Source organism: Aotus nancymaae, unplaced genomic scaffold, assembly GCF_030222135.1.
Source record: "Aotus nancymaae isolate 86718 unplaced genomic scaffold, 86718_ANA_hifiasm-v0.15.2.pri h1tg000028l, whole genome shotgun sequence".
Taxonomy (NCBI): domain Eukaryota; kingdom Metazoa; phylum Chordata; class Mammalia; order Primates; family Aotidae; genus Aotus; species Aotus nancymaae.
The window spans coordinates 26,934,939-26,948,875 of NW_026988441.1; the positions used below are offsets into that span (position 1 = coordinate 26,934,939).

Here is a 13,937-nt window from a genome sequence, read left to right on the forward strand (position 1 = left end):
GGGAAGCCTGGAGCTCGCAGGGTTGGAGAGGGAGGTCCTGGGCCGGTGGGGGTTGATTAGGGGCTTTGGGCCGCGGGACAGGGCGCGCGCGGTTCTCGGTGGGGCGGAGGCAGGACGGGCGGGGCTCGCGGTGCCCGCGGGCGGGCGGGCGGCGGGGAGGCCGGTGCGGGGCCCGCCGCCCCCCCGGGGCCGGGCCGGGCCGGAGGCGGGGCCGGGCGGGGCCAGCGGCGCATTAGCGCCTTGTCAATTCGGCTGCTCAGACTTGCTCCGGCCTCTGAGTCCGCGCCCAGCGACGTGCGGGCGGCCTGGCCCGCGCCCTCCCGCGCCCGGCCTGCGTCCCGCGCCCTGCGCCGCTGCCGCCCGCCGCGCGCCCCCGGCAGCGCCGGCCCCATGCCCGCCGGCCGCCGGGGCCCCGCCGCCCAATCCGCGCGGCGGCCGCCGCCGTTGCTACCCTTGCTGCTGCTCTGCGTCCTCGGGGCGCCGCGAGCCGGAACAGGAGCCCGTGAGTACCCTGCGCCCCACTCCTTCCCCCACGCCAGAGCAGAGGGCGGGCGCCCCGGGGGCAGCCGCGGGGGGGAGGGGGCGCGGGCGCCACCTGGACGGCCGGGGAACAAAGGAAGGCGCCCCCGGCGCAGCCCTCGGGGCGCCCTTACCTGCGGGGCGCACGGCGCCGCAGTCCCCTGCCCGGAGAGTCCTGCTTCCGCGCCCGAGGCCATCTTACCTGGGCATCTGGGCCGAGGGCGCCAAGCCAGGCCCGCAGGGGCTGGGGGATCGCGGCCTGGGACCCTCTGCACGCTAGGACGTAGCGGGCGCAAGAGTCTGCTTCGGCCGACTCTGAGCTGCGGGGACTGCGAGGCACCGCTCCCAGGCGGGGGCGCACGCGGTTGGTGCTCTGGGTGCGGGCCCCCAGCGGGGCCCCCCCGGTCGGAGGGATGAGCCCCACGGGGAGGGCGGGGCTGAAGGGGGGCCGCTCTGGCCGCCTGGCGCGCTTCCCGGGTTCCCCGGGGACTTGCCTCTCCACGGGCCGGCGCCACCGCCCTCCCACTGAGGGACCCGGTGCACGGGGGTCCGCGGAGTCCTCGCCACTGGCGGCGCTTAGAACCGTTTTCGGCCAGGCTGTGTCGGGCGGAGAGCCTCCAGCGAGAGGAATCTTTGTGAGGGAGTGGGTGAGAGGGAGAGAGAGAGCGGGAGCCAGTGAGCCCGGGCACTGGCGGGCTCAAACTTTGGGGTGACCCACTGGGAACCCGCTGCCCGACGAGCCAAGACCCCCTCCCTGGAGGGACTTCTGGTCTCAGGCACTCTGGGGCCCCCTATCCAAGGAACACCCCCGCAAGGATACATCTCTATATCCAGACCCGCTCTGGGACACACCCAGAGACACAAAGAATCACACTGGCTTGTGGCCCGTCACCCTCGCCCTCAAACTCGCGCACACTGCATCCCAGATGTACATTCGCACACCATCGCGGACGCACACACATTCCATCCCTGACACACAATCACGGTCACACACTCATCCCACAGGGGAGGCGACCCAGAGACACAGAGGCAGGCACGACTCGCCCCAGACGTGCAGTCACTCCACGCACCCCATCCAGGCGCACAGGCCACCCCGGGGGTCGCTGGGCACACACTGCTCTCAGGCTCACTCACCCTCAGCTGGGCTGTTTGCAGGCTGCCTGTAGGGCTCCTCTGGTTAGGGGCAGGGTCCCGGCATCCTCTGGGGGCACTTGCTGAGAGTGCCCTGGCATCTCCCCTGCATCTGAGCAGGTGAGGGTCTACCTCGGACCCTCCCAGGGCCCCTGACGGCTCTGCCAGGTGGTGGGCAGCGGCTGTGAGCGCCAAGCTTTGTTTTCCAGTCCGTAGAGCAGCAGGAGAAGGTGTGGGGGCGGGGGGGGTTGTTAAGTGTGTTTTTTCCTTTAAGGAGGAAGAAATTAAATAAAAGATTCTCACACCTCGGCAATATGTTTCTACTTACGGTGTGTCTTAGCACCTGACCAGCAGGCGGGTGGGTCGTAAAGTGTCTGCAGGTACCAGCGGGATGGGAGGTGGGGACCCCCGTGGGGACCCTGGGATGGAGGCCACCCCTCCGCCCTGGTTGCAGAGAATCTCACACTTTTCCCTTTTAAAACACATGGTGTTCCTTTTTAATAACGGCAGTGGCTCCAGATTGGGAAAAGAGGAGAGAAAAAACTTTTAAAGGCCCCAGCTCTTCGGGAAAGGAGGGGAGACAGGGAGTGAAAACGGGGCTGTTCAAAAGCCCAACCTAGGGATCTGCCTTGGGGAGCCCTCTAGGAGGCCCCCCAAACCAAGCCAAGTCCCCCCCAACTCAGGCTCAGTGGGCTGTTCCCAGCTGCTCCCCCGCCTGGCCTGGAATGTGTGCGTCCCTGTCCCCAGCTCCTTACCCCATTGTTTTCGGAGGCCGGGAGGGAGTGCCAAGCCACCCGGGACCCCAGAGCTAGGAGGGCCTGTCATCTTTACTGTTCTGGGGGCTGCAGGCTTCTGAGCTCTCTGGACATTGGATTCCAATCACAGCTCATTGATCTCCCCAGCAAGTAGAATGTATTTCGCCTCCCATTTTATGGAAGAGAAAAGTGAGAACTGGAGAGGGGAAGTCGATTGCCCAGGTTCTCCCACTGGGGTTGCGAACGGGAGGAGAAAGCGTCCTTCTGACCTTGCCTGCTAGGGCTAAGGGGGTGGGAGACTGGCCTGCCCAGGCCCGTCTGGCCTTGCCCTGCCCCCCCCACCCGTGGCCGCCCGGTGTCCCCCGCCCAGCCCCGGGAGGGCAGCTGCAGCTGCTGGCAAGTGAGCCACGCCAGCCCAGGCCAGGCGGGCGTGGCAGAGGGGCAGTGCCCCCTAGCCAGGACCCCCCAGAGAGCCCCTTCCTGGCCAGGCCACGGTGGTTGGTGGGGGGAGCAGGAGGGGCGTGACCCACTCTAGGAGGGCTGAGAGGGGCCTGGGGTCCGGGCAGGCCTGACCGTGCCTCCCACTCTGCTGGGGGGGCCCAGGCAGGAAGCGGTGGGTGGGCCAGGGCAGAGACGCTGGCACGCCCGAGTTCATGCAGAAGGAATTCCGAATTAGCGGGCGGCTGGCTGCCTGGGACCTCCAGGGCGGCCCCCTGGCCCCCGCCCCCCGGCCCCCGCCCCCCTCGGCCGCCCCCGCCCCCTCGGCTCTGGCCCGCTCAGCCGGCTCCTTCGCACGGACGCGGAGACCTCCGGCGAGCCCTGGGCCAAGCCCCAAGCGCAACTGCGATTCCAGGCTCCAGCAAGACAGCCCTCGAGCCAAGTTTGCCCCGGAAAATCATCAGGGCCGGCCCCAGAACCGTGTCCACCCCACCTCGCCCATCGGGGGCAGTGAGGGCAAGTGCAGGGCAGCCGCTGGCATTCAGGGGACCTCCAGGGGGCCGGGATCACCCTGTCCTTGGCTGCCATCGCTGTGAGATGGGCTGCCCCTACCTCCTGCAGTCCCTTCTCCCAGCGGCCTGGGGAGTCCTTTTGAATGCAAATCTCACCGCGCCCGTCCCTCCCCTGCTCAGAACCCTGGAATCCCTCCTCCTGCAGGTCAGGGTGTCTGACCTCTCCAACCTCATTTCCCACCGCTCCTGCCCCAGGACCTTGGCACTTGCCTGGACACCCTCTGTTAGATAATGTCACAGCTACTGCCCCTACGTTATTCACGTCTCTACTCAAAGGTCCCTTCCCCAGACAGGCCTCCGGAGTTTCTGCCACTGCTCTTTTTCTGGCCCCTGCTTTACTTTCTCCCCTATTTATTGTCTTCGATATTTTTTTGTTCCTTTTTCCTGCTGCTTCCTTGGATTTCATGCCCGCAGTGGCAGGACGTTTGTCCTCAGTCTTTGGTCATCACCCTGGTGCCCGTAGACATTGACACACTATAGGTACCTGTGAATGAACAGATGAATCAAATGAGTCAGTGAACAAAGGGGTGGATGAGTCTTTGCAACCACTCTGAGTGGAACGAGAGGCCCCTTTCCAGAGACTCAGAGAAGTAAAACACTGAGGCCGTGTGCCATGGCTTATGCCTGTCATCCCAGCACTTTGAGAGGCCGAGGCAGGTGGATCACTGGAGGTCAGGAGTTCAAGACCCAGCCTGGGCAACATGGTGAAACCCCATCTCTACTAAAAATACAAAAATTAGCCATGGAGGTTATGGTGAGCTGAGATTGTGCCACTGCACTCTAGCCTGGGTGACAGAGTGAAACCCTGTCTCAAAATAAAACACTGAGATTTTCACAGCGAGCTGGGGGCATTTGAATCCGGGTCAACTTGGTTTAAAGATCTCATGGGAAAATATTGTCTCCAACAGTATTTCCTCTCAAATGACCCCATGAGGTTTGTTTTGTTGCTTTTTATAAATTTAAATTGATTTTTTTTTCTTTTCTGAGACAGGGTCTCACTGTCACCCGGTCTGGACTGCAGTGGTGCAATCATGCCTCACTGCCGCCTCAACTTCGTAGGCTCCAGCGATCCTCCTGCCTCAACCTCCCAAGTAGCTGAGACCACAGGCACAAGCCACCACCCTCCCCCCACCCACAATCTGGCTAATTTTTGTATTTTTGGTAGTGACAGCATTTCACCATGTTGCCCAGGCTGGTCTCAAACTCCTGACTTCATGTGATCCTCCCACCCCAGCCTCCCAAAGTGCTCGGATTACAGGCATGAGCCACCACACCCAGCCAACCCCATGATATTGATGTCATGATTCCCACTTCCCAGATAGGGAAACAGACTCAGAGAGGCATCCAGAGGTTGGCCTGGGCACCCCCTCCTCCTCTGGGCCTTGGTTTCCCCATGGACAAAACAGGTTCTTCTTAGGTTCTGGTATCAAGAAGGGGAGCTCCTGGGCTGCCCTGATGGCCAGCAGGAGAGGAGGCATCGACCACCCATGGGCGTCCCCAGGGCTCCTGTGCCCAGCACCTGACACCACACCACCTAGTTCACAAAGTCCCCTTCCCCTCTCACTTTCACAGTTGCCCAGGAGACAAAGCTTTCTCATTCCCACTTTGCAGATGAAGAAAACTGAGTTGAGGAAAAGAACGATGATGTCTGGTCCTTTTGGATAGGAGTTGGGACATGCAGTTGGCCAGGGCTGCCTTTAGTTCCAGACGTAGGCAGTGTGGAAGCAGAACTTTGTAGACCAGAAAATCTGGGCATAACTAGGACGGCCTTCCCTCATTGTGGCAAGGGAACTCGATCTTTCAGAGCCAAAGTTTTTTTATCCATGAGAAGGATTGGCTGAGGAAATGAAGGTGAAGTCTTAGCACAGTATTCAGAACACAAGTGCTCAAAAAATGGTGCTTGTAGGCTGGGCGCGGTGGCTCACGCCAGTCATCCAAGCGCCTTGGGAGGCTGAGGCAGGAGGATCACATTCAGGAGTTCAAGACCCGTCCGACCAACATGGTGAAACCCCGTCTCTACTAAAAATACAAAAATTAGCCAGGTGTGGTGGTGTGCACCTGCAATCCCAGCTACTCAGGAGGCTGAGGCAGGAGAATCACTTGAATCCGGGAGGCAGAAGTTGCAGTGAGCCGAGATCGCACCATTGCACTCCAGCCTGGCTGACAGAGGGAGACTGTCCCAAAAAATAATGAAATTAACAAAATTAAAATTTAAAAAAAGGTGCTCTTAAGCATTCAAGCAAGGATCAGGGCTTTCATTTTAAGCAATGCCCTCCCCCAACAGAAACACCTACTATGTGTGAAGCTCTGGGAGTATCACAGGAAGAACCCACAATTGTTTTGTTTCTAATTGCCAAAAAAGAAAAACAAAAGGAGAATGAAAAATAAAGAAGGCTAGGCACAGTGGCTCGTGCCTGTGATCCTAGCACTTTGGGAAGCCAAGGTGGGAGGATTGCTTGAGGCCAGGAGTTCAAGACCAGCCTGAGCAACCTACAGAGACCTCATCTCTAAATAAATATTTAAAAACCAGCCACGTCTGGTGGTGTGCGCCTGTAGTCCCAGCTACTCAGGAGCTGAGATAAGGGAGGATCGCTTGAACCCAGGAGATTGAGGCTGCAATGAGCTATGATCGTGCCACTGCACTCCAGCCTGAGCAACAGTGAGACCCTGTTGCTAAGAAAATAAAAATCAAAGCGTGGCCGAGCGCACTGGCTCACTCCTGTATTCCCAACACTTTGGGAGGTCGAGGTGGGTGGATCGCTTGAGGTCAGTTTAAGATCAGCCTGCCCAACATGGTGAAACCCCATCTCTACTAAAAATACAAAAATTACCCAGGCGCAGTGGCAGGCACCTGTAATCCCAGCTACTCGGGAGGCGGAGGTTGCAGTGAGCTGAGATGATACCATTGCACTCCAGCCAGGGCGACAGACTGAGACTCTGCCTCAAAAAAAAAAGCCCGGGCATGGTGGCTCACGCCTGTAATCCCAGCACTTCTGGAGGCCAAGGCCGGTGGATCATGAGGTCAGGAGTTCAAGACTAGCCTGGCCAACGTGGTGAAACCCCGTCTCTACTAAAACTATAAAAATTAGCCGGGCGTGGTAGCAGGCACCTGTGATCCCAGCTGCTCGGGAGGCTGAGGCAAGAGAATTGCTTGAACCCGGGTGGCAGAGGTTGCAGTGAGCCAAGATCTCGCCACTGTACTCCGATGTGCAAAGCAAGAGTCACTGGATCCGAATGAGCTTTATGCCTGAGTTGTGTGACCCCTCAGAACCTGGAGCACCTCAGTGATGAAGTTTTGGAAGGATCCATTGTTGGTGTCAGACAGACCTGGACATTTAACCCAACCGATCCTCAGTTTTTCTATCTGTAAAATGGGGGACTGTCATTAGCAGCTTCTCAGGACCACCATGAACCTGGAGGTCCTGGCATGGTCCAGGGCTCAGAGGGTCCCCGCCCCGGCCTAACACGTGCTCCTCTTTGACCCCAGACACAGCAGTGATCAGCCCCCAGGATCCCACGCTTCTCATCGGCTCCTCCCTGCAGGCCACCTGTTCAGTGCACGGAGACCCACCAGGAGCCACCGCTGAGGGCCTCTACTGGACCCTCAACGGGCGCCGCCTGCCCCCCGAGCTCTCCCGGGTGCTCAACACCTCCACCCTGGCCCTGGCCCTGGCCAACCTCAACGGGTCCAGGCAGCAGTCAGGGGACAACCTTGTGTGCCACGCCCGAGATGGCAGCATCCTGGCTGGCTCCTGCCTCTATGTTGGCTGTAAGTGGGCACCCAGGACCCCCCAGGGGTAGCTCTTGGGAGCAGTATCTCCCTCTGGAGAGAGGCATGAATCATGGGTCCTCTGCCCTGGGGCTGAGCAGTGGGCCACTGGCACGGCTATGCAGGTCTAGGTGGGAATGAGAACCTGGAGACCCAGTCAGGCACAGTGGCTCACGCTTGTAATCCCAGCACTTTGGGAGGCCGGGGCGGGCAGATTACTTGAGGCCAGGAGTTCGAGACCACCCTGGCCAACATGGTGGAAACTCTGTCTCTACTAAAAATACAAAAATTAGCCAGGCATGCTGATAGGTGCCTATAATCCCAGCTACTCTGGAGGCTGAGGCAGGAGAATTGCTTGAACCCAGGAGGTGGAGGTTGCAGTGAGCCGAGATCGTGCCATTGCACTCCAGCCTGGGCAACAGAGGGAGACTTTGCCTAGAAAAAAAAGAACCTGGAGACCGAGTCACCAGCCTCTCCATTGCCCATGCAAGTGTCACCAACCGTGCTGGCATCTCTCAGCACAGGGCTGAGACGGTCCTATCTGCCCTCCTTCCACTCCAAGGTGGGGGCCTGGCGGGCGGGCAGCAACCCCTTGGCCCAGGCTCAGCTGGTCCAGACCCTCAGCCTGCTTCCTGCACCCTCCCCCTCTCCTAGTGCCCCCAGAGAAACCCTTCAACATCAGCTGCTGGTCCAAGAACATGAAGGACTTGACCTGCCGCTGGACACCAGGGACCCACGGGGAGACCTTCCTCCACACCAACTACTCCCTCAAGTACAAACTTAGGTTGGTGGTGGCCCGAGGGCCATGTGTGTGTCCCAGGCTGGCTGCATGACCTTGATGAATGTGGACCCTCTCTGAGCCCTCATGTACTGTCTGCACCCCAAGGCTGCCATGGTGAGATCTGGGGGCCAGAAGGAACTCTTATTCATCCTGTCCCCCTCCCATCCCCACAGGTGGTACGGGCAGGACAACACATGTGAGGAGTACCACACAGTGGGCCCTCACTCCTGCCACATCCCCAAGGACCTGGCTCTCTTTACACCCTATGAGATCTGGGTGGAGGCCACCAACCGCCTGGGCTCGGCCCGCTCCGATGTGCTCACGCTGGATATTCTGGATGTGGGTGAGCCCCCATTGTCCACCAGCTCCTTCCCTCAGCACCAGCCTGGCCCACCAGGCATCCGGAGGGGTCCCTTGCACCTTCTCATTTCTCCTGGGGTCCCGCCTGCCCCTCCCCAGCCGTGACGGCAACTCCCGGGCTGTCCCTGCTGGTCGGAGGGGAGGTAGGTAAGTAGCTGAGCATCCGCTCATCAGTCCGCAGCCAGGATACCCCCACTCGGAAAACACCTGGCCTGGCCACCTCCTCCTCGGCAGCCCAGGTGTGCAGGAGGGGGCCCTGGGGAGAGGGGAGGGGGCGCCCAGGTCAGGAGGCGCCCCAGGAAGCTGAGGCCTGGAGCTGGGGGGCGCAGGGCGGGAGGCAGGAAATGGATGATCTGTGAGCAGAATTGAGCCTAATCTAATTAGGGTGTTTCTCAGCCCCAAGCAGGCCTGTGCGTTAACCCTTTCAGCCCCTCACCAAGGCCTCAGGGAGAGGCAGGCTCACGCTGCTGCCCTCAGGGGCCCCCAGAAGGATCCTCAGCACCCCCAACACACACACTCCCCCGGGGGTTGTAGCCTCCATCCCTGCCCCCACTAGCCTGCTTCACTCTTCCCCACATCCTAAAGCTACAGTGAGAAGGTTCTAAGCCTCAGTTGCTTCTCTCCACCCAGCAAAATGTCACATCAAAGATTCTGGTAAAAGTGGAAGGGAGGTGGAAGTGGGGAGGGAGTGGCAGGGGGTTCCCAGAAGGCTGGCAGCCTGACAGCCCCTTGCCTCCTAAGCATGATAGTAATAATATCGTCAGCCCAGCCATGTCCGCTTTCCCATAGTGAGTTGAAGATCGGATTGTTTCTCCAGTCACAGATAATAATGGTGATAACAGCTAACGTTAATTAGGTGCTGAGTGTTTCTCCAATACTATTTATCGTGTAATCCACCAGTCCTGGGGGTGGGGGCAGAGGGAGGAGGAGGAAAGCAGGCAGGTGCCACCTAGGCCAGGTGGCCTGGGCCACGCTCCTGGGGGTAGTTCAGCCCAGACAGTCCCAGGCTGAGGGGGGCCTGAGAGCGATTCCCCGCATCACAGTGACCAGGCCCTGCTCCGCCCCGCAGTGACCACGGACCCCCCGCCCGACGTGCACGTGAGCCGCGTCGGGGGCCTGGAGGACCAGCTGAGCGTGCGCTGGGTGTCGCCACCCGCCCTCAAGGATTTCCTCTTTCAAGCCAAATACCAGATCCGCTACCGAGTGGAGGACAGTGTGGACTGGAAGGTGCCCCGCCCCTTCCCTGGCTCCGCCCCCGCTCCTGCCGGGCCCCGCCCCCTGCCCTGACCCTGTCCTCACTGTTCAGGTGGTGGACGATGTGAGCAACCAGACCTCCTGCCGCCTGGCCGGCCTGAAACCCGGCACCGTGTACTTCGTGCAAGTGCGCTGTAACCCCTTCGGCATCTATGGCTCCAAGAAAGCGGGGATCTGGAGTGAGTGGAGCCACCCCACAGCCGCCTCCACCCCCCGCAGTGGTGAGCACGACCCCCCAGGGCTGGGTGATTCAGCGGCCAGCCCCAAACCAGCTAGAGCCTCTGTTTCCTTTTCTTTTTTCCTTTGAGACGCAGTCTCATTCCGTCACGCGGTGGCGTGATCTTCACTCACTGCAACCTCCGCGTTCCGGGTTCAAGCGATTCTCCTGCCTCAGCCTCCCGAGTAGCTGGGACTACAGGCACGCGCCACCATGTATAGCTAATTTTTGTATTTTTTCGTAGTGATGGGGTTTCACCATGTTGGCCAGGCTGGTCTCCATCTCCCGACCTCAGGTGAACCACCCACCTTGGCCTCCCAAAGTGCTGGGATTATAGACGTGAGCCACCGCGCCTGGTCGTGTTTTTTTTGTTGTTGTTGTTTTGTTTTGTTTTTGAGACAGAGACTTACTCTGTGTCCCAGGCTGGAGTGCAATGGTGCAGTCTCGGCTCACTGCAACCTCCGCCTCTCGGGTTCAAGCGATTCTCCTACCTCAGCCTGGTACTACAGGCACGCGCCACCATGCACAGCTAATTTTTGTATTTTTTAGTAGAGACGGGGTTTCACCATGTTGGCCGGGCTGGTCTCGAACTCCTGACCTCAGGTGATCTGCCCCTTTCGGCCTCCCAAAGTGCTGGGATTACAGGTGTGAGCCACTGCTCAACCAGTTTCCTGATTGTCTCCAAGAGAGTAGAAGTCTCAAACTGGTGACTTCTCACCCCCTCCCCAGGGCGGAATGTGGCCTTCAATCTATTTCTTTTGGTCTGTTATTTGGAAAAAAAAAAAAAAAGAAAACCTTTGACCTACTTGTAGAAATTCAAAAACAGGAAGTTTTTACACAAAAATATCCTAGATTCCCTAGAAAAATAAATTCTCTAGAAAATGTAACCATTGCCCACAGCCCCCACCAGCAGCCGCCATCCCTTCTTGGGACCCTCACTCTCCATTTGCCCATCCACACCTGGCCTGTTCCGCCCACTTAGACTCACTCCTAAGAGAGCCAGCGAGTTGGAGACCCCTGCTTCTAAGGCCAATGGGCTGTCAACTCACTTTGATGGGCCTCAGTTTCCCCTTCTGATCAAAGCAGGGGGATGGGAATGATTAGGTGCCTGAGTCTGCCTCCTCTTGCGGCCTTGGGTTTTCTCTGGGTCCACAGACCTCTAGTCTCCCTTTTGTGAAATGAAACGAAAGCTGTTACTTGGAATGTCTGGCCTCTGTTTCCCCATCTGGAAAATGGGGATGAGAATCTCACTTGCCTTGGGCTGTTGTGAGGGTTGGATGACAGAATTTGTGGCAAGTGCCCACATGGTGGGTGACACCTAAGTGCCTGCAGGTAGCAGGCATGGAGGTACTCATTGCCGAGTCCCCCCCACCCCAGGGTTTCTCTGCAAGGGAGACCGCTTTTTCTCAGGTGAGGACACTGAGGCTCTAGGAAGTCACATGGTTCTGAACTCAGTTCACAGGAAATCCAATCTCACGCTGGCTCGTGAGATGATAGGGAAACTGAGGCCCAGAGAGGGTCCCAGAGCTAGGGAGGGGTAGCGTCTGGCTCCAGCCAGCTCCGCAGCCCCTATCCCGGGCCCCTCCAGGTTTAGGGGTGGGCGGGAGCAAGCACAGCCGGGAGGGGCCTGAGCCTTGGCCCCTGCTCGTGCCCGGCACCTGCGATTCTTGCACAGGAGCCAGCAGGCCGCTGCAACCGCAGGGGAGGCCGGGGAGGCCGGGGAGGCCAGCAGGGGCGGCGGGGGCCGCGGCTGTGCCAGGGCCTGTCAGCGGGTCCCCGGCTTTATTTATGACGTGAGGCCGATGTCCTTATCCGCCGGCCTGCTGGGGGCTGGCTGCAGCCGGCAGCTGGACCGACAGGCCGGTCTCCCACCTGGCTCTCCCGGCCCACTCCTTGTCCCATGGGCCCATGCTGGGGACTGTCCCGGGGGTCATCTTGCACTCTGTCTCCCTTCATCTGTCACTCTTCCCCTGTGCCTGTCTTGATCTCTTTGTCCCTGTGTCCCCACGGTTTCTGCCCTACCCTGATCAGGCCCTTCCCTCCTAGGCTGACCCCTTGGCTTTCACGCACCCTGCGTCTCCATCTCTCATCCCTGGCCCCGGCTCTCTCTCTCATCAGTGCCTCTTTCTCTCTTTCTCTTTTTCAGCCCCCTGCTCTGTTTGTCTGTCTCTGCGTCTCATCCCCCCCACCCCCCCACCCCGGTCCTGGCCTCTCTCCTTCTCCCCTCCCCCCACTCCACTAGCACCTGGCTCAGGCCACAGGAATCGGGTTCCTGGAGGAGATGTGGAGGAGGAGCCCCTTCCTTCCCCCGCCCCCCCCTACCTCCCCAGGGGCGCAGCCGGGCCAGGGGCGCAGCTGGGCTGCTGTGCAGGGCCGCAGGGAGGACCCGGTCCCTGAGAAACGGGGAGGGAGGTTCCCCGAGGGGAACACGGTCCTGCCGCGCCTGGGGTCTTCCCTCTCCTGCCCGCGCGCGTCCCCTGCCGGGCGCGCCCTGACACTGCCGCTCCGCCCACCACCAGAGCGCCCGGGCCCGGGCGGCGGGGCGTGCGAGCCGCGGGGTGGAGAGCCGAGCTCGGGGCCGGTGCGGCGCGAGCTCAAGCAGTTCCTGGGCTGGCTCAAGAAGCACGCGTACTGCTCCAACCTCAGCTTCCGCCTCTACGACCAGTGGCGAGCCTGGATGCAGAAGTCGCACAAGACCCGCAACCAGGTAGGCAGGAGGGACCCGCGGGCGTGGGGGTGGGGACGGGGAGCTGGGGGGCGCAGGCAACAGGAGAGGGAGAAGAAAGCAGGCTGTGAACGCAGGTCTGCAGCCCCCACGACACCTCTGCCTTCCTTCCAAGCACAGGACGAGGGGATCCTGCCCTCGGGCAGACGGGGCACGGCGAGAGGTAAGGTGGGTCCGAATGGGTGGGCGGGAGGGAGCAAGGGGGGGGCCCTTTGGGTGGCTGCAGGTCTTGCTCACACCCTCACATCCGCCAACCCCAGCTTGAGTCGCTGAGATGGAATGCGTCCTCTTTTTTATTCATCAGCATTTACTGTATTACTGGCATCGTTGCCTTTAGCCTAAGAACATTCAATGCCCTGAAAATGTCCGTAGGGAAATCTCCTCTGAAATGAATGAACATACCCACCCTAGTTGGCAGCATGGGCGCCTACTGCATCCTGGCCCCGTGCCAAGTGCTTTACCTGCAAACCATGGGATGCTCAGATAGTCTGCCTTCTCCGATGGAGAAGCCAAGGTCCAGAGAGGGGCAAAACCCTGCCCAAAGTCACACAGCCAGAAGCGGTGGGGACAGGACCCGAATGGGGGCTTCTTCAGTGGCTCTGTGGTGCGGGCCTCTCCCGGGCTCCCTGCTTAGCTCCCCTTCCCCTCTGCCTACAGGTCCTGCCAGATAAGCTCTAGGGGCTCAGGCCACCCTCTTTGCCACCGGAGATGCAGAGGCCAAACCCAAACTGGGGCCACCTCTGTACCCTCACTTCAGGGCACCTGAGCCCCCTCAGCAGGAGCTGGGGTGGGCTCTGAGCTCCAACGGCCTTAACAGCTCTGACTCCCATGTGAGGCCACCTTCGGGTGCACCCCAGTGGGGGTATGTGTGTGTGAGGGTTGGCTGAGTTGCCTAGAACCCCTGCCAGGGCTAGGGGTGAGAAGGGGAGTCATTACTTCCCCCTACCCAGGGCCCCTCCGAGTTCTTTTAAATAAAAGCTATTTAGGTGCTGTGATTGTGAAGGTGAGTTTGGGGCCTGCCTGGCCTGGGCTGGGGGCTGTGAGATTTAAGGTCTAATTTTGAACTCCTTGGAAAATGTGATTCAAAATGCCTTGGTTGGCCGGGCACGAAGGCTCACCTGTAATCCCAGAACTTGGGGAGACCAAGCTGGGAGCATCGCTCAAGGCCACGAGTTGGAGACCAGCATGGGCAACAAAGGGAGACCTCGTCTATACTGAAAAAGCATTAACAGGGCTCGTGGTGGCCTGTGCCTGTAGTACCAGCTACTCAGGAGGCCGAGGCAGGACTGCTTGAGCACGGGGAAATGGAGGCTGCGGTGAGCCGTGATCTTGCCAATGCACTCCAGCCTGGGTGACAGAGCAGCGAGACCCTGTCTCAAGCCAAAAAGCTTGAGTTTCTGGGGAGGGTGAGTCTTT

General features: G+C 59.9%; 1 protein-coding gene across 1 annotated transcript; it reads left to right on the forward strand.

The window, feature by feature from the left end:
• The first annotated feature begins 258 nt into the window (after positions 1-258).
• On the forward strand, positions 259-13,511 carry CRLF1 (cytokine receptor like factor 1). The gene is made up of 9 exons (XM_012443485.3): positions 259-502; positions 6,903-7,184; positions 7,839-7,968; positions 8,139-8,308; positions 9,395-9,552; positions 9,632-9,800; positions 12,316-12,503; positions 12,642-12,684; positions 13,179-13,511. The coding sequence occupies exons 1-9, from the start codon at positions 391-393 to the stop codon at positions 13,190-13,192; spliced, it is 1,266 nt and encodes a 421-aa protein (XP_012298908.3). The 5' UTR covers positions 259-390; the 3' UTR covers positions 13,193-13,511.
• Positions 13,512-13,937: the final 426 nt, after the last annotated feature.